Below are 26,239 nucleotides of genomic sequence, written 5' to 3'. Positions count from 1 at the left end.
CCACCTTCAGACCATATGGTCACTTGTCTTTATTTTATCTGCAGAGTTTCTTATATAAAAGTACAACAGCATTCAGCACATTCTTTCAGTTCAGTATTCAGTTTTCTGTAACACTGGAGATTCCCGAACACTGCTGAGGATACAAGACATTTATTTTGAAAGAGCTCACAGAGGCAAGAAGAGACCGAAAAATGATGCAGTTCCAAAGAAGCAATAGAGTCCAGCTGTTTCAGCGTGTTACGGCTGAAGACTGCTACGGAGATCCAGTCCCAACCTCTATCAGTGACAATAGGATTAATCAGCTGTCATCTTGCTCAGTGTCCGGTCCTTCAGAGATCCAAGCCTTCCTCTTCACGGGGATCCCGTCACTGACACGCCTCCTCACCCCCTCTTCGCTCCTGGGTCTGGCGTTTGTGAATGCTGAATTTTCTCCGCCACGTGGAACGGCTCCTCCTAGGAACTGGAAGCCCCTCTGAGCCGCATCAGCTGAATGAGAGCTCCCAGAATGCCAAGCTCTTCTCCCGGGGAACCGTTCAAAACTAGGAGAACCGGCGGGATACAAACCGCAGACTCTAGATGCAGACTCAGACTCAGACTCGGAGTAGGAGCTCAGTGTTCGGGGAAAGATGCAGATGGAGGCAGCAGAGGAGTGAAGTGCGGGGGGATCGTAAGAATCGGAGGACGGCTCGTTGTAAAGAGGACCCGTCGTCCTGTGTTTAAGTTCTCCTGTTAACCTTCCGTCTTCTGGTTCCTTTGGCTTTGTTGTCGACCCTCCGAATCTTTTTGCAACTTCCTCGTTGTTACTGATCCACCTGTTCCTTCTCCTGGTCTGCGCCTCCTCCAGCTTCATTTCCAGGTTGTGAATATCCTCAGTTATCTGGTTGACCCGATCAAAACGGGACAGCAGAGCAGTGACACAGGGGGCTAGGCGGTCCAGGTAGGGAGAGACGTCAAACCCAGGCTCGGACACCGATGAGTCCTCGGACCTCACGGACAGAGCTGAGGACGGGGGACGGGGGGATGAAAATGAGGAGGACAGGGAAGGAGAGTAGGAGGAGGGCAGGGTGGATGAAAAGGTGGAGAGACGGGATTCCTGGGAGGATCTGGAAGGAGGGATGTCCATGCCTTCGAACTTCACCCTGTGCCTGAACTAGAAAGGAAAAGAAACGTGTGGAATAAGCAACATCAACGTCTCAAACACAACACTGCTACTACAACTCTTCACCTCTTTAGCCTTGGTGAGTCCCATCCACAGCTTCAGTCTCTTGATGAAAAACTCCACCATCTCATAGTCCTGAGGTTCAATGGTTGGACGGTACAGCTCTACCTGCTCTGCCCTTTAGGACACAGGAAGAATTTACACTTTTAAACTCCCTTGTTGGTGCTCAGCATTTTGTAGCTACCACACTTTCAGGTCAGCATGTTCATTGGCAAAATTATTCTCATACACGTGAGAACAATCAGCCGGTTCGACGTCAGATCAGACAGCAGATAGCGGACGTCTGTTGGGTCACTGCTTCAGTCCATATTGAAATATCTCAACAGTTACTGCACGGATTTCTGTGAAATGTTGTTATGACATTCATGTTCCACACAGGACCAACTGTAATCAGTGTGGAAATCCCTCGACTTTCCATCTAGCACCATCATCTGGTCAAAGTTTTACCCTTGTTCAAGAAAAACCTACGTTTGGGAACTTGTCATATTAGACAAAGAGGGACACTGGAAGTTTTGGTTTCATTTAAAGTTTTGTTTCTTCTGCACAATTAATCGAAATATAATCAAAATCATGATATGGCCAAGTGCAACATCCAAATCGCAGGAGCTGCAATTTTTTTGTTAAAGGTAAAAAGTGTGACAACATTAAGTGAAAATTAAATGTAAAAACAACCGTTCACATCCGCCAAAATAATCACAATATGATTTTTTTGCATTTCATGCAGCACTCATTCTGATAATGCAGTGCTGGGAGTTTTACCCACCCACCCATACTGCAGGTAATATTATGTACCTGTATGTATGAATGAGAACAGCTCCACAGAGTCTGGCCAATAGCCACAGACCTCCTCCCATCAGTAGTAGTCCATACAGGGATCCAAGGACTGTGTGGACTTTGCATAATTGTTGGAGAGTGACTCGTCCACGTAGGATGGACAGCACTGACACGCCGGCCTCCTGCACAGACAGGAAGCCTTCCACTGAACGAGAGAACAGCTGAAACGAAGACAAGGCTATATCAAATACTTTTCTTCTTTATAAACATTCTATTCTTGTGCTTTTCTTTTTGTACCGTGTTTCCAAGGTGAGTGCAGAGCACGAGCAGCAGCAGCAGTAGGACAATCAGAGCCCACAGCTCCCCCCAGGCTCTCTGCAGCACTCTGCCTATCACCACCCACCTCCGCACAAACCTTAGGGTTCCCAGCAGCTGGAGAACACACAGCGATGGAGAGGAGCAGACATTCAATACAGCGGTGAAACTGTGGACCAGTGTTAGTGTATGAAGAAACAAACCCGAGCTCTCATTTACCTTTAGAACAAGCAGCGTGAGCAGGACGGCTGCGCACTGAGACGACCTCTGCGCCAGAAGGGCAGCGCTGTGGAAGTTGATGAAGTCGTCTGGTTGGGACCGAAGCTAAATGGCGAACACAGGTTATTGTTAGGACAACCAAGCAACACATCTCTTAGTCAATCTCTACTTTTATAGCAATTTTTAAACTAACAATCACTAGTTCTTTCTACCACTAAGTCCAGTGAGAGCGGAGTATAGGAAAGGCCTTATAATGATGTAACAGGTGATCTCAGTGTGTCATCTGGAAAGTTTCCTCTTTTTTGGTATTTACCTTGGAAACACACGAAGAGGCAAGAGACAGGAAGCAGAACTGCAGGATAACCGTTGCCAGTGACAACAAGGCCAACAGAAGCTGGAACCAGTGTCTGCATTGATGCAGATACTGGGCACGCTCAGTAACCATGGACCACAGCTGCCCGAGCAAGATGAGGAGAGCAGCGACGAGAAGAAGAACCTGCAATATTAAGTCATAGAGTTTTATCATTGAAATTATTTTTGATGTTTTTTTTTGTATTTGAGAGTAAACAAAGTTTTACCATTAGTGCCACTTGAAGGTCCAGTCCTGAGAAGGATGAAGGGATGAGGAGTGGATGGATGGAGAGGAAGGGAGTGACTCTTTGTGTCTGAGCCCACTCAAGTTGAACGGACACACACACAAATAAACCAGACTCTCTATGGTAGTGTGTGAAATCAACAGAAAGAGATTTAAACCTGGAAGAGATGAAGAATACACTGTTATAACATGTCAAATCATAATCTGTGTTTTTAATAATGTCAACAACTCCTCCAACCCATATGAGTGTCTCCTGAAATAGGGTCACGACAACCTGCTGCCTACGGGCTCGTTTTTCACAAGAAGACGGTCTCACAGAAAAGGGATATAATTCATTATAAAACCTTCACAATTAAGTTAACTCAAAAGATACATCAGAAGAAGCTAGGAGTTTTGAAATACAAAATATCTTGATAATCTACACGAGAAAATTAAGTCACATCATGCAAATAATATGTTGTCATCTCTTATTGCTCCATTTGTTCGAAGAAGAAAAGATGTTGCATTGTTTTGTTTTAATGAGGTGAAACGTCTCATTACTTTCAAAAACAAGGTAATCACATAGATTTGGTTGCTCTGAAAAATGAAAACAAATCCACCCACAACTTCTTGCTCCAATCAGACACGTGTAGGTCACCGAGGAGCTGGTGTGTCATCATGCTGCTGTTTCCCAGAAGGACGCTTGCCGTGTGGTCAAGCGTGTTGCGTGTGTACCGCAGCCGTGGCAACCCCACAAGATGCAGTGGAGGGTGTCGGTGCAGGTGTGGCACCAAGGTGTGGTTGATCCACTGCTCTGCATCCGACCAGCTGGATGGAGAGAGAGTAAACATGAGTTTGCACAGTGAAAGTCACGTGCACAGCTGACAGAGACGCTCTCTGTCAAAGCATGACATCATATTATGAATATGATGTCATGCTTTGCTTGGATGTAGTGTTTTGACAGCATGAAGCTGAGTGTCCTTACTCTCTGAGTGAGGTGAGGTTAGGGACCCCCAAGGGTGCTGTGTGAAGATGGCGTCTGATAGAGGAGTGCAGCAGTCTGCCCTGCCTCCGCTCTATGCTGTCCTGGTAGTTCACCATCAGCACCAGCAACAGAAATAACAGCTGGCACACACAGTGCTAGAGAAAAGACCGATTAAAATGATAAAAAAGAGAGAGAAAAATGCCCTTAAAATTTTTAATTTGTTGTTATTCTCACCCTCATTAGTGATCGCAGAGCTTGGGCTTTGCGCGCCTCCTCTTTAGCCTGCAGCAGTCCGTAGCCACATGGTGGTCGAACCTTTCCACATTGCTCTCCAAGTGCCCTGACCACAGTGGTCTCCCGAGCCAGCTGCTCCTCCACCTCTGGATCCACAGGCCTCCACAGTGCTGTGTAGACCAACGCCTGCACACACACCTGAGCGAGGAAGACAGAGATGCAAATCAAAGGAACTATTCACCAAGAGATCAAAGAAGCGAGTTAATTAGAAGACGTGTTTGAACTCACCTTGAGAGGCTCCAGCAGGAGAGCAGAGGTGAGGAAGGCAGAGAGAGCTGATATCAGCCACATGAGGACTACCTGTCTGGAGAAGAAGCTGCCGTAGAGTCCGACCACGGTCAGGCAGGTTCCCAGCAGCACGGCCACCAGGGGGTAAATCACAGCCAGCGCCCAGGGAGGGAGCAGCCAGCTGGGCTGACCTCGAGCAACGCCTAGGGTGAGGGAATAGAGCGACGGATATCTTAAACACTATGTGAAAAAAAAAATCATACAAATTGGAAAAATGATTAGCTAAAAGGAATGGTGTTTGAAATAGGTAAAGTAGTGTGAATACAAGTGAAATAACTAAAAGCAAAGGAAAAATTGTTAGAATACATTACAAATGGTTCAAATGTTTAAAGTTAGTTAAAAGAAATTGATAAATGGTCAAAATATATAGCTAGAATATCTCTTGGCTGTTTCTGTGGACATCATGTTCCCTCTCCCTGAACAAAACATTCCTGGATGACCCAGAACACGATGGTCACTCTGCTCCTGAGATTCTGTGTGGAGAAACTTCCAGAAGTGTCAAAGCAAACTGTCTGATTACTGCCAATGTGATATTCCAGTTCGAGCTCATCTCATCTCATCTGATCTTATTTCATCTGATCTTATTTTATCTTATTTTTATCTCATCTCATCTTATCGTATCTTATCTAACTTTATCTCATCTTATGATAAACATATGAAACAGAAAGTGATTGAAACGATCGAATCGACTTCAAAAACTCACATTTCCATTGCATGAAAGCATCAATGTGAAATTACCCACTTTTACAAACTAAAGAGTGATTAAATAACATCTGATTTAAAGTCTGTACATGGAACATGACAGGTGGGGTCAGTGAAATGGCTGTTGGGGTATATCTGACGGTACCTATGCGTGTGGTGGAGGAGGAGCGTGTGGAGTCAGGAGAAGGGCTCGGCAGGAAGGTGCTCGCCACTGAGTCAACAGACTGCACAGAGGGACACTTGTAGAGTCCTTCCCCACACAGGAAGGAACAGGACCGCGGGTCTGGCATGTGGATCTCTGCTCCACACAGGGACTTATCCTCGCTCTGATCGGACCAGCTGCTGCAGGAGGTGCTTTGCCTAAAAATGGACAAAATCACAGTAATACTGAATGTCCGGCGCAACACGGAACTGTGTGAAAGTGCGTTTGGATGATACACAGAGGCGATCCTCACGTGGCTGAAAATGAGGACATGGTTCTGGGGGAATCCCGGCCACTGTCTGAGTTGCTGTTGGTTGGGCCTCTTGTGTCCTCTGCTGCTGCTATGGACATCAGCAGATCCTCCTCTGGCATCAGGGACATAAATACACTTGTCAGACTGATGCACTTCACTGAATAACTTACAACCTTCATTTTTTTATTTCTTGTTACTTTATTTGTAAAAGAGACTTTTCAGATGTACATGATGAATAAACCAGGTTTCCTGTCAGTGATTCGAGGGCGTAGGTTTGCACGTGGACAGTAGGGACATGTCCCTACCAATATTTGAGTGAACTTGTCCGCACTATGTTTGGAGTGAGGATCATTTCAGGAATACTAGCGGGGACTATCTGGAGGCTCACATCATGTACAAACATCGCACTTCCTGTCAGAGACGGAGGAGGCGAGAGCAGATCAGGGTGCGTTAGGTTATCAGTGTCAGTCCAGAGGTGGTGGTAGGTAGGTAGGTAGTAAACTAACCAGCCAGCAGCCACTTTCACTTTCACCTGTTAGCTACCTAGCATCACCAACCTTACATTATTAAATTGTACTGATGCATCAGAGGATTATCAGCATTTTTCTGTTGGAGCTGGTCGAGGTAGAGTTGGTTGTAAAGAGCTTGTAGGACTACTGAATATAAATAATTAATTTTCTTTTAATCTTTGATGTGTCACTGTGTTAAGTTTTTATTTAAAGGTAAATACAGCATTGAAAAAAAATCCTACCAGAACCCAGTCAGTGGTTATCTGAATTTCTGACTTCAGCTTCTCACCGGACAGAGTCAGAAACGTTGTCAAGTTGTGCTTCTGAATGTGGACTGGGTTTGCGTTCACGGTCAGGACCTTCTGATCTGGTGCAGTAGGGGAGTAATAAGAGTCTGAAATTTCTTTTGAAGGGCGATATTTGCAAGGTGAAGGGACAAGAGCAGTGGGTGTGTCAGGGGAGGACGGCGACGCCAGGCGCAGCTGCATCAAGGCCTTTTTCCTCCTCAACTGGCGCGCGGGGCCCAGAGCAGGTGAAGCCTTGCAGAGGTCGCGGGCCGGGGTCATCTTGGTGGGACATAAGTCTACTGGTAGATTGAGGAGGCTGTCACAGGACGGCCACGCCACCACACCCTCGTCTTGACATGCTACGTCTGTCTGTGGCACCAAGCCAGAGGCGGCCCAGAAGTCCAGGATACTGGAGTCAAACGCCTTGCTCTCCAGTAACTAGACACCATGAAAAAAAACTTGCTGTTAGACAAGTGCAGATTAACAGCTGTGTGTCCCGATTTGTGTGTGTGTGTGTGTGTGTGTGTGTGTGTGTGTGTGTGTGTGTGTGTGCGTGTGTGTGCTCTCTCACAGATGAAGGACTGTCCCGGACGTGGCTGGAAGAGTCCGGCAGAGACAGGAAGGAAGGGCCAGAGAGCTCTGATTGGCCGAGGTAAACGTCCATCTCCACGGAGTGACAGACAGGAGACGGAGGAACTGACATGTCCACAGTTACCTGGGTTAGACATACAAACACACACACACACACACACACACACACACACACACACACACACACTTAGTGTACGATTATAAATGGGAAACAGTCACTTGTATTGTTTCCGTACGGAGATAAGACTGTTTGACAAACAAAAACCAACACACAACACTGTAATGACCTCTAACACACTGAAGCCACGAGCAACAGCAGAGAAGAACTGCATGTTACTTGAGATATCAAACGCCGATTACTAGTGAATTTTAAAAGGAAACTCGACAAAATGCTCACATCCTGTGCAAGAAAATACATTCTTCTGAACTGGATAACAGATAAAATTACACCCTGAACATATTGGCATAAGATCATATTTGAATATGTATCTTTTGGATTATTTGACATGCATGTCACACTGCAAAGACGATGTATTTCACAGAACATGGGAGCCTTTTACGTCATATATTGGTTTAGATATCTCTGCTAGTAAAGACCTGAGCGACACCTGTCTATGAGCATTTTTACTTTTACTGTTGTGTAAGTCTTGAGTCTCCCGCCTGTCTGATTGTGAGATGTTTCGTTCCTCTTATTTTTATTTCCACTGTTGTTAATGTGTGTTGCTTCGATTCAAACACAATGGCTTTTGTAAAATCAATAAACATATTTACAAAAAGAAGACAAGAACAAACTTACCAGGGTGTCAAACTTCTCAGGGAATCTTTCAACAGTAAAAATGGATCATGAGAATACACGTTGAGGTGAGTTACCTGACTGTGCGCTTTTCTGAACAGGAAACAGAGGAAACACTGGAGAGGAAACACCAGTCCTGCAAAAATCACCCCCAACGCAACCGTCTCGCCGTTGACCAGCAGCTGGGACGACACTGGTCCACTTGTGGAAAGAAAAGGGGACACAAACTGTTTTCATCCTGTCAACTCTCAATTTTATGCCTTGACTTGATTCAACTGTATAAAAATGCTGATATGCTGAATGTCATTGTGACAAAGAGACAAAAACACTTTAAAACTTTACTGCTATGGAACAATTTGACAAACTGAATAATACGGCAGATGTGATATTATTATCTCCGGGTTTACACTGAGGCTATGAAGCCGTCTCACCTGCTCCCCTCGGAGCCCACAGCCCCATACCACAGAGCCCCCAGTGCCAGGTAGAGGTGCAGAACGAGGGCACTGCAGGTCACCCTCTGACCCCTGGTGAAACAGCTGTGAGTGGGACGCTCCCACAGCGACAGCCACAGGTGGCGCTCCATCACCCCAAACATCAGCTGGGAGGCGAGGACCCGTCGAAAGCGAGTAAGTTCCTCTGGACCTGCACAGGAAACATCGGCGAGGTTGGAAACGGATCTTTCAGACACGTTGATCTTTTGTCTTCGGTATAAAGTGGATGTTATTATTCAAGATAATTCCACGGCAGTAAAATCTTACATGAGGCCAGAATCTCCCTCTCCACGGTCTCACTCTTCTGATTCTCCACAGAGAGCCAGTCCTCGAGCACGAAGAAGAACATGTGGTCTGTCTGCGGGTCCCACACCACCACATGCTGGACGTACCAGGACGGGTCCAGACCTACGTTTTTTTACCAGATTCAGTTAACGTCACATGTGGTCATTCATCTCCTGCTTCACTGTGGGTTTGATGTCCGGTGTCGCACTTGTTTCGGATAAGAAGTGGGATTTACATCGGCACGTAGCCACACGTTAAATGCACAAACATGAAAATAGAATTTGAAAACTGAAAATTTGTATTTCTAGTTAAAAAGGGTGAAAATGTCCAAAGTAAATCAATTTGGAAAAATCCTTAAATACTTGATACTTTCTTGATGCCAGAGGAGATTATTTTACGATACCGTCGTTTCCCACTATAAGGCTTTTTTGTTTTTTAATATGTTTGTGTTCTTCCTCATAAAGTTTTGATTTTTAAAAGTTTCACCAAGTGCTACACAGATTCAGAATTAGCACAATAGCCCATAAAAACAACAAAAAAAAAGGGATAAAAGCTGTAAACCACAATAAAGAAGGAACATTTCAACACAGGAAGTTGCTCATATTTGTTTGGATTGTTCTAGACATGATTTGATATTTCTATCTTTATCTGATCATGAGTTCTGCTCATCCTGTGGAGCAGTATTAATGGGCGCTTTTGTCTGCTCCTTGAAAACCAGACACTCTGATTGGCTGTGACAGCATCCGCTGGAGCCAATAGGAATGTCGAATTGAGTGACGCGACTCTAAAGCGCCGATTTTCTAGTTTAAGAAGGAAAAACGTCTTTGGCTCACGGGTCTAAAAAGAATCAATAAAAATACCAAATAACGTTTAAAGGATATTTGTGCAGCTGCCATGTACCTGTGTTGTCATGCCAGATGCGAAGTTTCCAAACTTCTCCCAGGTTGTGATCCGTCTCCAGGTGAAACTGGTCCAGGCCGCCGCGCTGAAAAGCTCCGTCCCGCTGCAGATGGCGAGAGCCGCTCTTGTTCACACCATATAGACTGATGCCAACATGCGCCGTGGTGCCTTATGGGTCACACACACAACAACATTAACATCGTTTCAATCATGTATAGTTCGAGATTTCACTTATAAAAACATGAAAATGCATTTGTGACTTTATATTTTTGTTGCATTTGTTTTTATTTCTACATCTCTGTTGACGTGTCCTTGGCTGACCTGCTCCTCGCCTCCAGCCGGTCTTGACCAGAACTCTGTAATGGTACAACCCGGGCCGGCCACACAGAGGGACCTGGCTCAGTCTCACGCTGTCCAAATGGTCCAGTTTATGGGCAATAAGCCCCACGAGCAGGTGAATCACAACCAGGGCAGCACACACGATCCCCACCACTATGTTACCCATGGGGCCGCCTGACTGGAGGGAGGGAGGGAGCGAGGGGAAAAAGGGAAAGAGCCCGTTGATGACTTTCCCCTTTCTGATCCTGACTTTGTGGGTTAGATGAATTACATGTTTGTTTGTCAACATAAAAATCAAAAAGCTGCTGAGATGCTTTGTGCTGTCACATACCGGAGGCAGCAGAACAACAGCCCCAGGATGAACGAACAAGCTGGCCCCGAACATGGTGAGATGCTGGGTGAGACAGCGCGCCGCGTGGAGCGTGCTGCCCTCCAATGGCCTTAGACCCTCACTGCTCCATCGCCTCTCCGTCACGCTGTAGTACTGGCACAGAGAGCTGAACACACACACTGACACACGGACGGGGCCGCCATCGAGCAGAGAGGAGGTCAGGTCGACAGTGAGAGGCTTGTCCGTCCCGTTGGACCTGTTGTGGAAAGAAACTGCCGTCGTACTTCTTGAACTCATCCAAATGTTTGCTGAGTTAAAGAAATGATCGGTGACTCACAGTGGAGACAGGAAGACGGTTTCCTCCGAGGAGGCGGTCGGAGCGGAGAGAGCGAGAGCCCGGTGTCTCTCAAGGGAATCCTGGGATGCATTAGTCCCTGGCGCTGAAGAGCTCACTTCTATCTTGACATGTCCCAAACTCACTGGAGTAGCTCCTACAAGTGCATAAGGCAGCTTGAAAAAAAGCCTTTTTTAATTCATAACTTATGCATGAACTTGAAAAGCTGAATTAATAATTGTGCAGGTGCTGCATGATCAACTTTAAAGATAGTTGATCCTCATTACTCGACTGAATGACTTTAGACATCTGAAATGTCCCAGAAGTCACTGCAGTTCATTCATTACGTCACTATGATAGAAATATTTAAAACCACTACATGTATTAAATTTGAACTCATACGGAAGAGGAATATTTGTCTTTTTTGTTTTACAATTCTGACTTTAATTTCTGAATCCTGAGATTAAATATATATATTTATATATATATTTAAGATCTTTCTAGTGGACAGTAGCTTTAAGTAAACGAGGTTGATAAGAATGGTGAGAGTGATCTGATCCTCTGTCAATATAAAAATATTGGTTAGTGCAGCTTTTAAACCCCCAACAAAAACAAAAACAAAAAACTAAGGAAGAATTACAGATCATAAAGAGGGCTTTAGGATTGGTTTTGTGTCTATATCAGTAGTAGGTATGTAGGTGCATAGAAAAGAAAAATAAAGTAAAATTTTATTGATCCAGAGGAAGAAAAATAATCTACTGTACCTGGAGTGAGGCTGAAGTTGAAGGAGATGTATAAACCTGCATTTTCATCCAATCCATCCACAGCTTTCACCGTGAACTTCAGTTGCCCTTCAGCGGGGAGTGTTACAGTGAGGCATGTCCCATTCCTGTCTTCACTCACTCTCCCATCTCCACCCTCATCTCCCTGTCCCACAAGGTGTTTGTGTGGCAGGGTGACCTGTATGGCCTCTGCAAGGTCCAGATCCCTGATGGGTATGGGCTCACCCTGAGGAGTGGTGAGCTCCATGGCAACCAGAGAGGTTGAAATGGGAGGGTCAGCTGCAGTCAGCATCGGGCTGGACTCGACACCGAACAGTACCTGCACCACCTCCGACCTCTGACTCTTCAGGTGAGCAATAAGGGAGGTGGGGATGTGAAACTGACACCGGCGGGAACTATTTGAGCCGTCAGCTGATGGTGACCGAGAGGGGAGGATCTGGTTTGTCTGGTGACTGCAGAGGAGGTCAGCGGGGTCTCCTTGGAAACCAACTGTACTGACATAAGGGGTAGAGAGGAAAAAGGGTTCCTCGCCGTGAACACGTGAGTGCGTCAGAGAGCGCATTAGAGCTCCCGCGTGAGCGAGCGCCGACAGGGCGACCGTAAGAGCCGACCGCACAGCGCTGGTGTCGCCTTCGTAAGAACTGGAGGCGCCAGCCGATTCAGAGACAGCAGCCAAGGTGCAACCTGGGAACGCAGAGAACAGAACGATAACCACCTATTCCGTAACGTCACTTCACAGTCTGCTTTTGACCATTTCATGCACAAGGAGAGCGGTTGATGACACACCTATGACGTTCAGGATGTTCCTTCCTGTTTCAAGAGCTGATAAAACACCAGGACGCATTTCTGTCTCCATCACATGGATCATCCTCCCCACAGCTTCCAGAACCTTCTCCTGGCAGCCTTTACATACCAACTCACGAGGCACTGCCTGAAAAACAAGAAGGAAAACATTATCAACACAAGTAAAACTGGAACCGTGAGAATCTTGAAAATGGGTTCTGGTGTGAAATGGCCTCCTGTTCCTCTTGGTCCCTGAACGTTATGTTTGCATGGCCTTTGATGGCGAGCTACTCAGGACAAAAATGAACTCAATTCAACAATGTGGTGGGAAAAGATCACATGAACTTAATTCCACAGTGTGTGGTAAAAAAACGGACTTCATGAACTGACTTCCACAACACACGGTGAAAAGATTTTACTGAAGTGGCAAAATTCTGTCTGATTGTGGTGTTCATGCAAATTGGGGCTTCCTAAACGAGCTTAATATCCTCTGTGTGTGTTGATTTCACCTACAATCCAATGACCTTACAAAGTAATTTAGCAAATGCAACTTGCTACAGGAGTCCTGCCATAAGAACCTGCGGCACAGGTTTTGATTTATAGTAGTGGGTTCATTTCTTTCATTTACATTTACTTCTACTTATTTATTGAACCGGAGTTACATCCTGGTAACATGAAACCTTATTTTGCTGTGTCTCAGACTGAATCACAGAGTACCAAGGTGAGCAGAAGGTTTGCAGTGTAATCGCTTCCTTGATGTTTCCTTCAATCAACAACAACCCCACCGGCATCAGAAGGAGTTAGGATAAAAAACAAGCAGCTAATCACAATCCTTGCTGTAGCCCTGAAGTGTCAGATAAGGGCACCTCCGCCGCCGCCGCCTCCTGTAACCTTGGAGCCTACAGCCGCCTTAAAGTGTAGCCCCTGACATTTTCGTGTAAAATGCACATTTGTTTTCGTTCACTAATGAACGAGTTACATCTACTTTGTTTAATCTGTGCAGCAAAATAGGTGCAGAAGCAACAACTGACAGTTTAACAGGGGGTTAACCAACGGAGACTCCAGGAAGTTACTTTGCCTGGCCTGCTGCTGGCTGTAGATATGAGAGTGGTATCAATGTTCACATCTAAATGTGCACCAGAGAACAAATAAGCAGATTTCCCAAACTATTCCTTTTGACATTCTTTGGCTTTCTCTTTCTTTCTCTCTCTTTCTCTGAAGCAGTTTCTGAGGTTTCCTGTAATACTGATGTCACGTGTATCAACAAGATGTGAAACGAGAGCGCTCACTCACAGTGGACTGTGCCAGTGCTGAGCTGATCTGATCAACATCCAGCAAAGACGACATGGAGAGAGAAGCGAGGGCCTGAGACACATTTCCTCGGATCTCCCTCCTGTCCTCGAGCTCCCTCGCAGTCTGTCCAGACGGCATCTGTTGATTCGAGTGAAACGCACAATTCAATCTTTTTAGCAGGTGCAAATCTCACATCCAATGATGCTTATGATATCATCCTGTTATTCTGGTGGAGAAACGGGAGTTAACTCTAATCAGTACGCGTCATTTCATGCACCGGAATATGAAAATATGACAGTGACACACGACCTGATTGAGTTGGCTGGTAAGGGCAATGGAATATGGGATGATCTCCTGAGGGTTGCCATGTTGGACTAAAGCCCACAGCTCCGTCTGGCTCTTGTTTCTGAGCCACTGACTGGCAACTTCGTCCCTCGCAGGATTTTCAATTCTCAGTGTTCTAGAGAGGAGAGGAATCCAGTGTGGTGAGAGTCGACTGAAACTTGACAAAGACGTTGGGCGTGATGTGTTCTGCCCTCAAATGATTTATTCAACCTTTGATGAAATAAAGTGTCAGGCACAGCTCGTAGTGAAGAGAAGTAATTAATGATTACTTTGTGCCAGCTTCAAATCTTGGAGTTTTAATTTCATTTATTACATTTCACACAAATCAGAAATAAGAATAGAACACGAACATAATAATAGTAATGGGTGAAAATGGGACACCCCAACAGGACTTTTACCTGTTCAGAGCAATGACCGTTGAGCCCAGGTAGTCCTCTACCAACAAAGTAACTGTGATAACTGACGTGTGTTTTTCTTGGCCAGATTCTCCCACTGGAACCAGGCTGCCAAATGTTAAACGGGTTCCCCTAGGTGAAAGGAATTAGAGAGTTCATTAAATAAAACCATTACAGGATAAAAAGCTTTTCACAAAGCAAATTAAAACTTTACTTCTTGATGCAGTTTTTAAAATTTAGGATCATGTTCCCTTTGTGTACTAATAGTTTTAAGGCCAGTAATCACCTGTACAGCGTGAGCGTAGGGCACATGGCGCTAATGGGCCGGCAGGGTGCCACCTGAAATGTGTAAATCAGCTGAGATGCCTCACTTTCATCATCTTGCCATCCTGCCAAAAGAGAACAGATGTTAGGAAGACACTGTACAATTAATTATATTTGTCCACTGGTACACTGACAAATTACTTTAAGAGGTAAAGCATTTACTCCACTGACATGTCAAATAAAGAATTGTAAAATCAAAAGCAAAACAAAAAAAAAGGACAAATAAAAAAGAAAGCTAAAGATAAAGATAAAAAAACAAGATGAACTGTGTAGCACACACCACAGTGTTACCTGAGCAGGTATAGGTGACCACAGTCTCCAGCGGACGTATGCCTGATTGTGGACTGAGATCACATACACCTCCGTGTGGTGGAGTGTTAGGTGGTACAGTCAGGCTGTCGCTGCCCCACTGACCTCCGCCAGGCTGGGATACGTTGAGAGTGAACGTATAACTCAGTCCTGGCTGGAGGACACCTGAACGTACCACCAAGTTAGGTGAATGTCTCCCTGTAGAGGTGGTTACCTCATCGAGGTCAAGGGTCATGCCGGTCTGGTCTTCAGCACTCCATTTGTACTGTGAAAAAAGACACATATAAGAAATATGATAACAATAAATGTCTTACTTTCTTAGCTTGCTAAGCTTATCTAGCTAATCTTAGCTAATTAAGCGAAGCTAAATTTGAGAGTGCCCTGACTGTGTATCCAGTCAAATAATAAAAATAACAAATGCCTTAAAGTAATCTTGTTTCCACGTGTACTACCATTGCATTTTCTTTTGTCATGTTTTCAAGACTTGTTTTACTTTAAGCTAAAAGTTTAGCATTTAGCATTCTCCTCACGAGACCACTTGTTTGTTTTGTTTTTTTACATAAATAACCGAAATGAAATTAACTTTATGCATAAGTGAAAGCTAATTTCAGAAATATTACCTGAGTCTGGCCATCACATTGTTCACATTGTCCAGCGAGAACGATGTTGGTGGTGTAGCTGATGTGGTGAGTGAAGGAGAGATCGGAACAGGACACACAGTCCACAGTCACTGGAAGCACAGGAGCTTCACACACAGTTACCTAAAGATATGAGATAAGCATCAGTATAGCAATGCACCATAGTGTGAGTTTTTTGCTTGCTACATTATTGCCCAAGTCCTCAAAACTTTTCAAGAGATATTCACCAAAACTTCATACAGCCTTCCTCAACAAATCAGTTGGAAGGTGATAAAGCAGTGGGTAGGTGTGGGGTATATATGTGGGATGATGTGCAATACTCACCGTCTGGTTGACAGATGCAGGGTTCCTCCCAGCCTTATGTACAGTGAGGGTGAAAATGTAGACTGTGCCTGGGTGCTGCTGAGCGCCAAGTACAGTCATTCTACTGCTGTTGCTCCCAATGGGCTGCTTTACAAAATGACAATCCGTGGAGTTCTGTACATACACGTATTAGTAGTGTGACATGTGTGACATGTGTGTATCAAAGAATTAATGCTACACCCCACTCCTTTCAAACTTATCAAACTCATAACAATAACAAATTATATCACTTCAATTCCATGAGAAATTCAACATGAAAAGGCCTTTACCGCTCTCATGAAGGTCCAGTGATACTCCAGCGCATGCTCCACTCCTGGCTCCACATCAGGGTCTTGAGACTCAGATCCATCCATGATGAGGTCACTGAGGCAGGGCCACAGTTTGTGCGAGCCTCCCTTGATGACGGCTACCAGCGGGGAACGGACCACCGTGATGTTGGTTGTCCGTTGGACAAATACAGGAGTTCCCTGGAGTGAAACGGTGAATACAAGGCGATGCTGTCCCACATCGAGAGTATGCTTCGGGAGTAAGAGAAGAGGTGAAGATGCATCCACTGGACTTATAAGAATGACATTGTTCCTGCAGAGATTTACATTCCCATTTGTACAATCAGACCCTGCGAATATCTCCCATTTGTAGATGGTCTTGTAAGTAGAGCAGTTAATGTCCACGCTGGCTTCAAAGAAACTCGGTCTAGACCTGTAGATAGTCGCCTGGCTCTGGACTAGAGAAGCTTCAGGGCTGGAACACTGGAGCTCTTCCACTTCCACGTGAAGCTGTGTGGACACGTGGCTGACACTGTTGAGAACTTTGGCCATAACACTGTATTTTCCAGCAACATAATAAGTATGATTGACTGCGCCAAAGTCTGTCACCAACACTTCAGTGGAATCTCCAAAGTCCCAGAGGTACCTGACGTTGCTCCCTCCATTCACAGTTGCAGAAAACTTGACAGCGTATCCAACAAATACTCTCTCTGAATGACAGATGAGCTTGATCTTCTTAACAGGCCACTCCACTGAAGCTGTCTCATTTAGCATCTGGGAGCAGACTCCGTCGCTGGCTATCACACTAACAGACAATATACCACTCTCTTGCGGAGTAAAGATCACTTCTCGGCCCGTGAGCCATGTGGGCTTCGACCCCACCGAGTGAAATATCCAGGTGTAGTTAATTGGGAACCCACTCTGAACCTCAGCCTTGAAACGGGTTCCCTTCAGAGCCTCTAGAACAGTGGAACAACAGTTTACAAGTCGTAAACCTTGAATGTGCTCAGTGACCAGTATGCTGGAAGACACCTCAGCACTACTGACTAGATTCCAAGCTTTGACTGTGACCAGATGTCTCCCAGCTGGAAGGCTTGATGTGCTGAATTGCCCCTTGAGAATGTCCTGACTGTGTATCCAGTCTATGTTTCTAAATGTTATAACAAAGCTTACATTGCTTCCTATGGATACTGTTGGAGTAAAGGTAACTTCTTCTTCAATGCAGAGGGAAGACTTGCTTATATTCAGCAGAAGACCTTCGATTCCATCCTGGACTGTGACCCTGTGTGAAACCATCTGCCAGTTTATTCCATTGGAGACATTCAAAGACACCTGGTAGATGTCGACATGTGTAAAAGTGTAGAGAAAGGTCTGATTAGTGGCATTAAAAAGGTTGGTTTTGGCTCCTCTAACTTTCCAGTCCCAGTGCAGATCACTACCCTTAAGAATAAGCCCATGGAGTGTAACGGCAGTACTAGTGTTAATAAAAAATGGATGCGTCTTTCCTTCAATTTCAAAATCCACCTCTTGAACCTCCTCTTGGACAATGAACTGTTTGGTGTTATTACATTGACTGAAAACATTATGAACTGAAACTGTGACAAGACGATGGCCCAAACTTGTAAAAGTGTGAAGAAGAAAGGGCGCATGTGTCTGCAGGGGGGATGGATCAGAGTTCACATACCAAAGGTACTCGAGTTCTGACCCAGCAACCACGGACACAGAAATATTCACTAATTTCCCCAATGCCACAATGTTTGATTGTGTTGTGATGTGTACGCTTCTTACACGCTCTACTGTTTCTAAAAACACAATACTGGTGGCCTCACCTAACTTGTTTGAGGCTCTTAGCTGAACTGAGATACGGCCAGGGCTTTCAGCAAACAGATGAAAAAGCTTGCCATCACCAGTGATCTCTCGGTTTATTCCGCCCTGTGCAGCAAGCCAGTGATAAGTGACATTGGAGCCTTTGGTGATTGAAGCAATAAACAGCAGTTCCTCTTGGGTTGGTGTGTATTTCATGTTTGTCAGCCCGTGACAATCAATCTCGAGGCCCTCTATTCTTTCAAAGACCTCAATTAAAATAGCTGCCTCCCTGCTACTCACCAAGTTCTGGGCTATAACCCTCACTTGATATAATCCTGGTTTGGGGAAAGCAAACCTAAACTGATAGGTCCCCTGTTTGGTTGAAGTTATACCGTCCACAGTCCAGTAGTAGTTGGTGCTACTGATAGCACTAGTAAGTGCTGTGATAAGAGTTTCCTCTCCCACTACAGCATACGACTGGTTGGTGTGAAGTGAAAGGTCTGTGACAGGAAGTAAAACATGCACTTTGAGGGTCGCAGAGTCTCTGCTCACCACATTAAATGCTGTGGCAGTGACTGTAAAATTACCTGTCGAGGTAAAGACATGTGACACATTTTGCTTCTGCTCCACCGGAGAACCGTCTCCAAAGTCCCACATTACCGACACATTGCTTCCAGTGCAATTAGCAACCCAAAATGATGCTAATGTATTGACTGTCAGTGTGTCACTTTGGCTATCATGCGCCAAAGACAGCTTACTCACAGGTTTTTGAATGGTGATGGCAACCTTGCCTGTTTTGTTGCTGACTTTATTATTTGCCATTACTGAAACCTCTTCAACACCTTCATCTTTAAAGACAAAGCACCTCTGAGAGTTTTCCATCTTGCTAGTGAGACTAGAAAAGTTGCTAAACCACTTATACTGGTAACCTGTCATATGTTCAGGGGAAACGAACACCCTGAAGCATACCTCTTCTCCTACTGCCGCAACATCCTGTGATGACTGCACTGCCATGCTGGTTATTGGTGCTTCAACACAGATACTTGTATTAAATGATACAGATGTAAGAGAACTAAACACTGTCAGGCTAACATGAATAGCCCCTTCGCTTGGAAATGAATGCATGACTGTGGACTGTCCTGTCACTACAGTCAAAGGTGCTCCATCTCCAAATTGCCAATGGAAACTCAGAATGGATATTTTCCCCGTCACCAGAGCAGTAAGTTGTACGTCTTTTCCAACTATGACGCATTCTTTAGGAAGAACTCCACTAACAGCCAAACTGTAGACCTCTACCCTGATAGACTGATGAACTTTGCTGACAGAATTGGAGACAGTTACAACTGCTGTATAATTCCCTGGAGACTTATAGATGTGAGAGATGGAACCATCTGTAAGGTTTCCCCGCAGGGACCCATCACCAAAGTCAAAATCCCAGATGAGACTTGTACCTGTGGCAACTTTAGCTCTGAAATCTGTAGCAGAGCTTACTTCACTGAGTTCGCTGCAGCTAATGGTTAATCCGGAGATTTTCTCCATAACTTCCAGGATAAGCCAGGCGGTCAGGGTTGTGAGAGTGTTGTTGGCACACACTGTGATGTTATAAAACCCAGCAGATCCAAAGGAGTGATGGACTTTATGGTGGTTGCCATGGACGGGTTTGGAGCCATCGCCAAACTCCCACGTGTAAAAGACAGCATGGGTGGAAGGCTCTGCAGAAGCTTCCAGAAGAAGAGTATGTTTGACAAGGGGTACCGGGGGGGAAGAGGAAATGTGCACATGACTCAATTTAGGGCGGACATTAATCTTCATGGATGCACCAATGTTGTCATACTGGTTGGAGACTTGGACATGAAGTGTGTAGTCATCTGCATAGAATGAAATATTAAAATGGGTTTTACTTCGATGTACTGAATAATAAGTTAGCACAGAGTCAACCAGTGTCATTCTTATTGCTACCTCTGAATGTCAATAAAGAAGGGAATTTTCAGAAAATCTAAAATTTCAAGAACATACAGTATATAAATATATATATAAAGATGTAAATGAGGTTGAAAAAGATCTATAAATGTTTCATGGATCCCTGTCAAAATAAAGGTTTGTTTTGGTCTCCTGCATGAAACATTTCACTCTTTACCAGCTAAGTGCTCCACTATGGTCACCAGCTAATGGCTTACTTTTTTTCAATTATTTACTGCTGCAGCTGTGGGTTTATCCGCCTACTGCTACTGGAAACATAGCTGATGAATGTGGTGAGAGCTAACAAAATGTAAAGTTGCAGGCTCTACAGCCAAAACAATGAGCAGAAAGATGCTCCGTAAAGCTCAGGGAAATGGCAAAGTTGCACAAAAAATGAAGTGTTTGACTGTTAATATAAAAATGTTGTCTTGTGCAGCTTTATAGTCTGTGTGTATGTTTACCTGGAATGGAATAGGTATAGTTGACTGAGTCCTGGACATACACTCCTCTCTCCACACGCCCTTCCATGGTCTGACATGGAGCAGACTGGGCCTGGCTCACCTTTCTACTGCCATCCCCAAAATCCCACCTGTATGACACGTGCCACATGGAAATTTAGATTTACCAGACCAAAAACAACAAGGTGGAATTCTTTGTTGTAAAGTAAGGTATAGAATATGCCATTCTGATCATTTTCTCTGAGGATTTCTGAGGGTTATTTATACCCATACTGTATATTGCCATACCTGAAGGTGACTGGCATAGAGGTGTCCACTTTGACCCTGAGGGTGTAGAGGTGTGTAGCATTCACAGCTACGACCTCCCTGACAAACTTGAACTCTGGCTCAGCCAGCGGGGTCATTTCATCGGCCGTCAGGAGGAATTGCTGGCTCTGGGAGCTCACACGGTTGGATGCTGTTACCTAGTATGAGGTTTGCAGATGACTTTTTTTCTTTCTTCCTTTTTTACTATTTCTGGTCATCCTGAATTAAGTTCAGTAACACATCAAAAGGAAATAACTGGACAAATGTAATATCATAAAGACAATAAAGTGTCTTACCCTGAGCTTATGCTCGGCAGGTTTCTTGAACACGACGGTGTAAGATTCCCCTTCATAGGCAAACTTCTCCAGGTTGTCAATGACCCATGTGAATTTTACTGAAGAACCGCCCTCTACTTTGGCTGTAAAAGACTACAATATAAAATTATAAAAAGATACCATTGTGAAAGAAAACGGCACAAAACTATGTTGATTTTTTGCAAAATTATAGTTTTGCATTTGGCTAAATATACAAAATGCATACATTGTAAATAAAGGATAGCATTCTCACCTGTGACGTGTCGATTATTGTCCTCAGGCATCCATGTGGCTCAACACTGAGCCCTGTCACTGCCTCGTGGCCACATACTTTCACACTCACACTCTGAGAGTTTACTGCATCCACCACACTGATGTCCAATGTCTGAACCCCCACTGAGGGCAAAGAGAGAGTCACAGAGGAGAACCAGTCTTCAAGGGACTGTCTCTTACAGCCAGGCCAAGACGAAGCCACATCTTCAGGGCAAGATGGAAGAAAGGGGACCCCAGTTTGGAGCACTGGGGCTGACCATGAGCTCCTGGCGTTCTGACCAGAAAGGACCTTTATTACAATGAGTGTTGGGGAGTTGATTTGGACATGAATTTGGTTCTTTTCGTCCGGCAGAGGGTGGATGACATTAAGCCTAAATTCAGATCTCAAACTCGGAGTAGGATCTGGAGTCAGGGGCCTAATATCAAGGGCTGTGGTTTCCTGTGTGTGTGTGAAGTCAAAGATATCATTGAGCTCTGTGCCTCTGTGAATAGTGTCCATGTACAGCATCCTCAGATCACACACCACTCCATCCACCCACCGGCCTCCTTGGGTCAGCGAAGTAAGACCTCCCTGCCACCAGCCTCCCCACTCTGCCCCCCTAAGGGACAGGTAACTCTGGCGCCAGGAGGAGTTTAGAGAAGCTTCACTATTGAGGCAATGCAGGAAGGTTCCAGAGTCGCGAGTGTGCTGTATAGCCACAACATCGTCCGGGTACACCATGATTGCTGAATCTGGAAGAAGCAGCTGTGGCAGAAAAGACAGGTGAGTATTAAAGTATTACTCTATTCTACCTTTACATTGTGAATGAAGTGCAACAGAGGTCAACTCACGCTCATAGTTTTCAGTTCAGAGCTGGGGTTTATCCTCAGAGACAGATCTGCCACGAGGTGGTAGAAGGGTGGTATTGCAGGGTATCTGGGAGGTAAAGTAAAGCCACGGCCCCCTGCTGCAGAGTCGTAGGGGCTGCAGGGACTGGTGGTGGGCAGACAGGCCTCCAGCAGGTGGCACCAGTACTGACCCGTGCTACAGCCCCCTGTAGTGTTACACAGTGGTACCGCTGAGCAGCAGCTGAATGGATTAAGGAGAGAGCTGCAACCTGATGAGCAAAGAGAAGATTGTTAACAGCACCGTTTAGCATCACCTACAGAGACAGTACTGACAACATTCTTAGTAACTGATGTGCTGTACCTGGAGGTACCAGGTGGTGGTTGGGGTCGCAGTAGGGTCGAAGGATCTGAACACGGGCCAGAGAGGACAGTGGGCTTGGCCGGACCACCAGCTCCACTGTTACCAACTGACCAGCGTGACTGAACCACAATCCTGGGAACAGCTGCATCTGTGGGCGTCAAAGGAGCATAACCGACAATACGAAGTCCAAAGCACTCCAGTGCAGGGGGATTACAGTGATAATATATATTTACAATATACTTCTCTAAGCAAGCAAACATATAATTAAGAGACATTTGGAACTGCATGTTATTTAATACTGTTAATTATTTAAAAGTAGATATTGTTACAATATTTTTTCATACACTTGTACTGTCAGTATTTAGCTTGGTTTGGTCAAGTTTGCATTTCTTTTAACTGATCAGTTTTGCCATGTATCCATTATGTTTGCCTAACTATTAGTTTTTAATACTTCAGCTTTCTATTTCAACAATTTATCCATTACCTTTTTCTGCTCGCTTGCTAACTACTTTTCACGCACAACAACACTATCGCAACATGTCGGGCAAGTGTTGAGGCGTTACAACTTTCTCAATGTGTAGATGTTAACCTCTGACCCTTTACCACCAAACAATGCTGCCTGTGTCTATGAGCTGCGATGTTGTGCATCAATGTTGTGCTCTTGGTCGGGAATCAGGCTTTGAGACCGACATTTTACTGACCTCCACTGTGCGTTGTCCAATGTCCGGGACACTGGGAAGCGGATGTATCTGGGTTCGAGCATAGATGCCAGTCATGAGAACCAATCCAGTCAGGTAACTGTCTACAGACGCTAAAGCCTCTGCATGAACAGGGATAAACCAAAATCACTCATTCTTGCATTGCCGCCATTAAATACCCAAACTGTTAGTGCTGTCATTTGACATTTTACAGAATTACGGAAGGACTTTTTATGTTCATGTGTGCCCCTGTCATTCCTCAGTGAAACAAGAGTCTCACCAGTTACTTCTTTGTCACAGAGGTAGAGGAATCGTCCAGCACAATCTGCTCTCCTCCGCTGTCCCCGTATCCCCAAGGCCATCTGGGTACACTCCCTCTCACCCCCTTTGCCTCCAGCCAACCATGCAGGACTTACTGGCTCCACAACCCCAGCCTGCTCGGGCCTTTCTCCCCCAAATCCCTTCAGCCATACCCACACAGTTGTTTTCCTAGACAAAAAACAGGGACCACAATGCAACTGCTCTTAAAAGATAGAAACCGAGGAGGAGTAAAACATGATGTAAAAGCAGACAAACACTGTTCATGGGACTCACAGTGGAAAGGAGTAGTGGATGAAGTTTTGCAGCTCCGGGCTGTCAGCAGAAGCTAGACCCCCTCCTGGAGTCTCTCTGCATGAATCCTGCGCCTCAGACCATGAAGATGTCCTCTCGGAGATCCAGTAACATCGCGTGCTGGACAAGTGGATCCGCCCACCTTTCGGACAGGGAATGTCCTCTGAAGGGCAATAATCACACACTGAGCTGACACACTGATCGCTTATCGGATCAATTATCGTCTCAGCCACAAATATGTATAAAGAAACCAAACTGCCGTTGAAGATTCCACTTGTTTTTTCAGCTGCTAAAGATATTAACTGTCAGTTTGTAATAATTGACTCAGCTCATTATCAGACGATGCATGAGCGGGGGGGGGGGGGGGGGGGGGGGGTATTCCAGGAAGTGTGTTTAGTAAAAACCCGAGATGAGGGAAATACCTTTAACTCTGAGTCAGTTACCATGGTAACTTAATATGTGAACCTAACCTGCTCGCTGGCAGGTTTTCTTCAATATACCCTGAGTTTCTGTCCGTCTCCTCCTGCCAAGCCTCTTCGTTCTGTCTGCATCAAAGTGCAGAGAAAAGAAGATGAACTCTTTTATGAGCAGTCATCTCTTACATTCAAATATTACACATGTCGGCCTCATCCTCAGCTCAAATTAAAACTCAGATTCAAATCTATTCACTGTCCGACTTTATAAAACTTTCACAATGTGGCTGTACATTTACTATGCATTCATCACTGTAAATTAAGCTTTAAACACTGTGAATAATCATTTCATGGGATATTTCTGAGTGAGAATGACGGCAGTGCAGCTGGGAATACTTTCTTAAACATCGTAATGATGTAAAAGTTCACTTGTACTTGAGATAAAAAGGGCTATATGAGAAGTTAAATTCAGAAAAACCTTATAAAATATAAAATACAGGCTAGTAAAAATGAAAAAGTTGAGCTTTAGCAGTGCCTCCATTGCCCAGGATAATTACAGAGTAGGGAATCTGGAGAGTTCAAAGCTATGATTTCTCGCTGACTTTAAATTCCCTGAACAAGACAAAGAAAATATCACCATCTTTATTTTTAGTCTTAATTCATTATAAAATGAGTCTTCTCACCTCCAGCTGCACTGATCCAAACCACACACAGAATCCACAGTAGTGCCACAAGTGTGTCTGTCATGTTGCAGAGCAAATCATATTCCTCTGAGAATAAAAAAATTGTCTCACAGGGACATCACAGAAATCAATACTCTCCCATCATTGCGTTAAATGGTTGGATTCCTCTCATCTTTTTTTTTTTTTTCGGTCATTGTCACTGGAGTCTCCCCTCATCCCGAGTGTTAAACATTTAGTGTCCCTTTCAATCCCTCTTCCTTCACTTCAAATCCACCTCTCTCTTTTTACTCACACACTCACATTTCCCTCCACTAACACCCCTCCCTTCGTCCTGCACACACAATGAGTTATGGTGGTGTCTTGTTTTAAAAGGCCTCCGCTCTCTCTGAGCGCCTGGGTGACTTCTACTTTGTCTCTCAGCAACAGCTACAGAGGCAGAGTGGACAGAGGAGGCCGGCGCTGCTCATTACCATGTTGTAAAATCCCTGGCCCTCAATAGAAACGGTCAGATTCCCTCAGTCAGGATGCAACTAAAGATCCTGACAGAAACAAGTCTCAGAAACCAAAGGATCGTTGTTGTTGTGTCTGTGCTATGTTGGGTGCAAATGGTTGCTTTATCTATGTTTTAGGAATTTAGAGGAATCACTATCTTGTTCTGGGTTGTCAAAACATTTATAGTAAAGAAGTTCTTCTGCATTGTGCCCACGGCCTGTTGTCCAAGCACCAACACCCAAGACCTCATCAATAACCAAACAAAGGCTTTGTGACGCACATGCAAACTAAATAGACATGGCTTTAAAAGAAAGGATGCCAATCCGTGTTGCCTGGAGAGGACTACAATTGTATTTTTCTTTATGAGATAGAAGTTTTCCCTTCACGTGAGAAAGAGATTCAGAAAATGGGGGGTTTAATTGGGAATACAGTTACAATATACTTTTTACTTTCTAATTAATTCACAGATTAAGCCTGTATATACAAAATATGTTAACATCGCATAACTAGACATGCTAATGGCTGTAGTTAGGCACAGCCATACTTTGTGCTAAAGCCTATTGTCGTCATGCTAAACATGTACAGCACTGGGACTTTTAACTACATGTATCACTCCGCTTCACAGGTGCTTCCGGTAACCGTTATTTAGCGTTACATTAACGGTCGTTATCTGTCTTAGATTGTAACAAACTTTGCAAAGATGAATATATTTCAAGAAATAACATTTGTATTAAATGATTAGTGGCTTCCTACCTACCTATGACCGAATCACAGCCGTTCTGATATTCAGCACATCACTCCCTCTCGTGTGATATTGCGTAGTTAAGTGATTTCTTAAGTATAAAAATAAGAT

The 26,239-nt window shown here is 44.7% G+C and overlaps 1 protein-coding gene across 1 annotated transcript; it reads right to left on the bottom strand.

Moving 5' to 3' along the window:
• Positions 1–24,958, bottom strand: pkd1b (polycystic kidney disease 1b). The gene is made up of 42 exons (XM_087175693.1): positions 24,895–24,958; positions 23,781–23,961; positions 23,467–23,675; positions 23,190–23,308; positions 22,489–22,636; positions 22,131–22,396; positions 21,280–22,044; positions 21,009–21,140; positions 20,695–20,870; positions 20,410–20,537; positions 16,187–19,857; positions 15,879–16,031; positions 15,537–15,677; positions 14,899–15,181; positions 14,570–14,672; positions 14,287–14,415; positions 13,853–14,003; positions 13,544–13,681; positions 12,254–12,398; positions 11,450–12,151; positions 10,689–10,842; positions 10,352–10,607; positions 10,003–10,198; positions 9,682–9,849; positions 8,764–8,904; positions 8,437–8,647; positions 8,083–8,206; positions 7,193–7,336; positions 6,624–7,059; positions 5,826–5,937; positions 5,516–5,730; positions 4,609–4,811; positions 4,321–4,518; positions 4,087–4,241; positions 3,726–3,929; positions 3,106–3,280; positions 2,841–3,023; positions 2,528–2,632; positions 2,291–2,425; positions 2,012–2,214; positions 1,226–1,337; positions 1–1,150 (listed from the first exon to the last, which is right to left on the bottom strand). Exons 1-42 carry the CDS (start codon positions 24,956–24,958, stop codon positions 299–301), a joined length of 12,486 nt encoding a protein of 4,161 aa, XP_087031819.1. The 3' UTR covers positions 1–298.
• Between the last annotated feature and the right edge of the window lie 1,281 nt (positions 24,959–26,239).

Source organism: Seriola lalandi, unplaced genomic scaffold (assembly GCF_002814215.2).
Source record: "Seriola lalandi dorsalis isolate HSWRI2012SDOR001 ecotype SW California unplaced genomic scaffold, Sedor1 jcf7180002054483, whole genome shotgun sequence".
Classification (NCBI taxonomy): Eukaryota; Metazoa; Chordata; class Actinopteri; order Carangiformes; family Carangidae; genus Seriola; species Seriola lalandi.
The sequence above is the reverse complement of the archived record's forward strand: the minus strand, read 5'-3'. Positions and strand labels throughout refer to the sequence as shown.

Bases quoted from the DNA above. Each gene is read 5' to 3' on its own strand.
- pkd1b (XM_087175693.1), bottom strand. From the start codon at position 24,958: ATGACAGACACACTTGTGGCACTACTGTGGATTCTGTGTGTGGTTTGG. The intron at 14,673-14,898 runs GTAACACTGTGG...CTCTTTTGGCAG, and splicing joins GGTCACCTATACCTGCTCAG to GATGGCAAGATGATGAAAGT. The intron at 2,633-2,840 runs GTAAATACCAAA...TTCGCCATTTAG, and splicing joins CCTCTTCGTGTGTTTCCAAG to CTTCGGTCCCAACCAGACGA.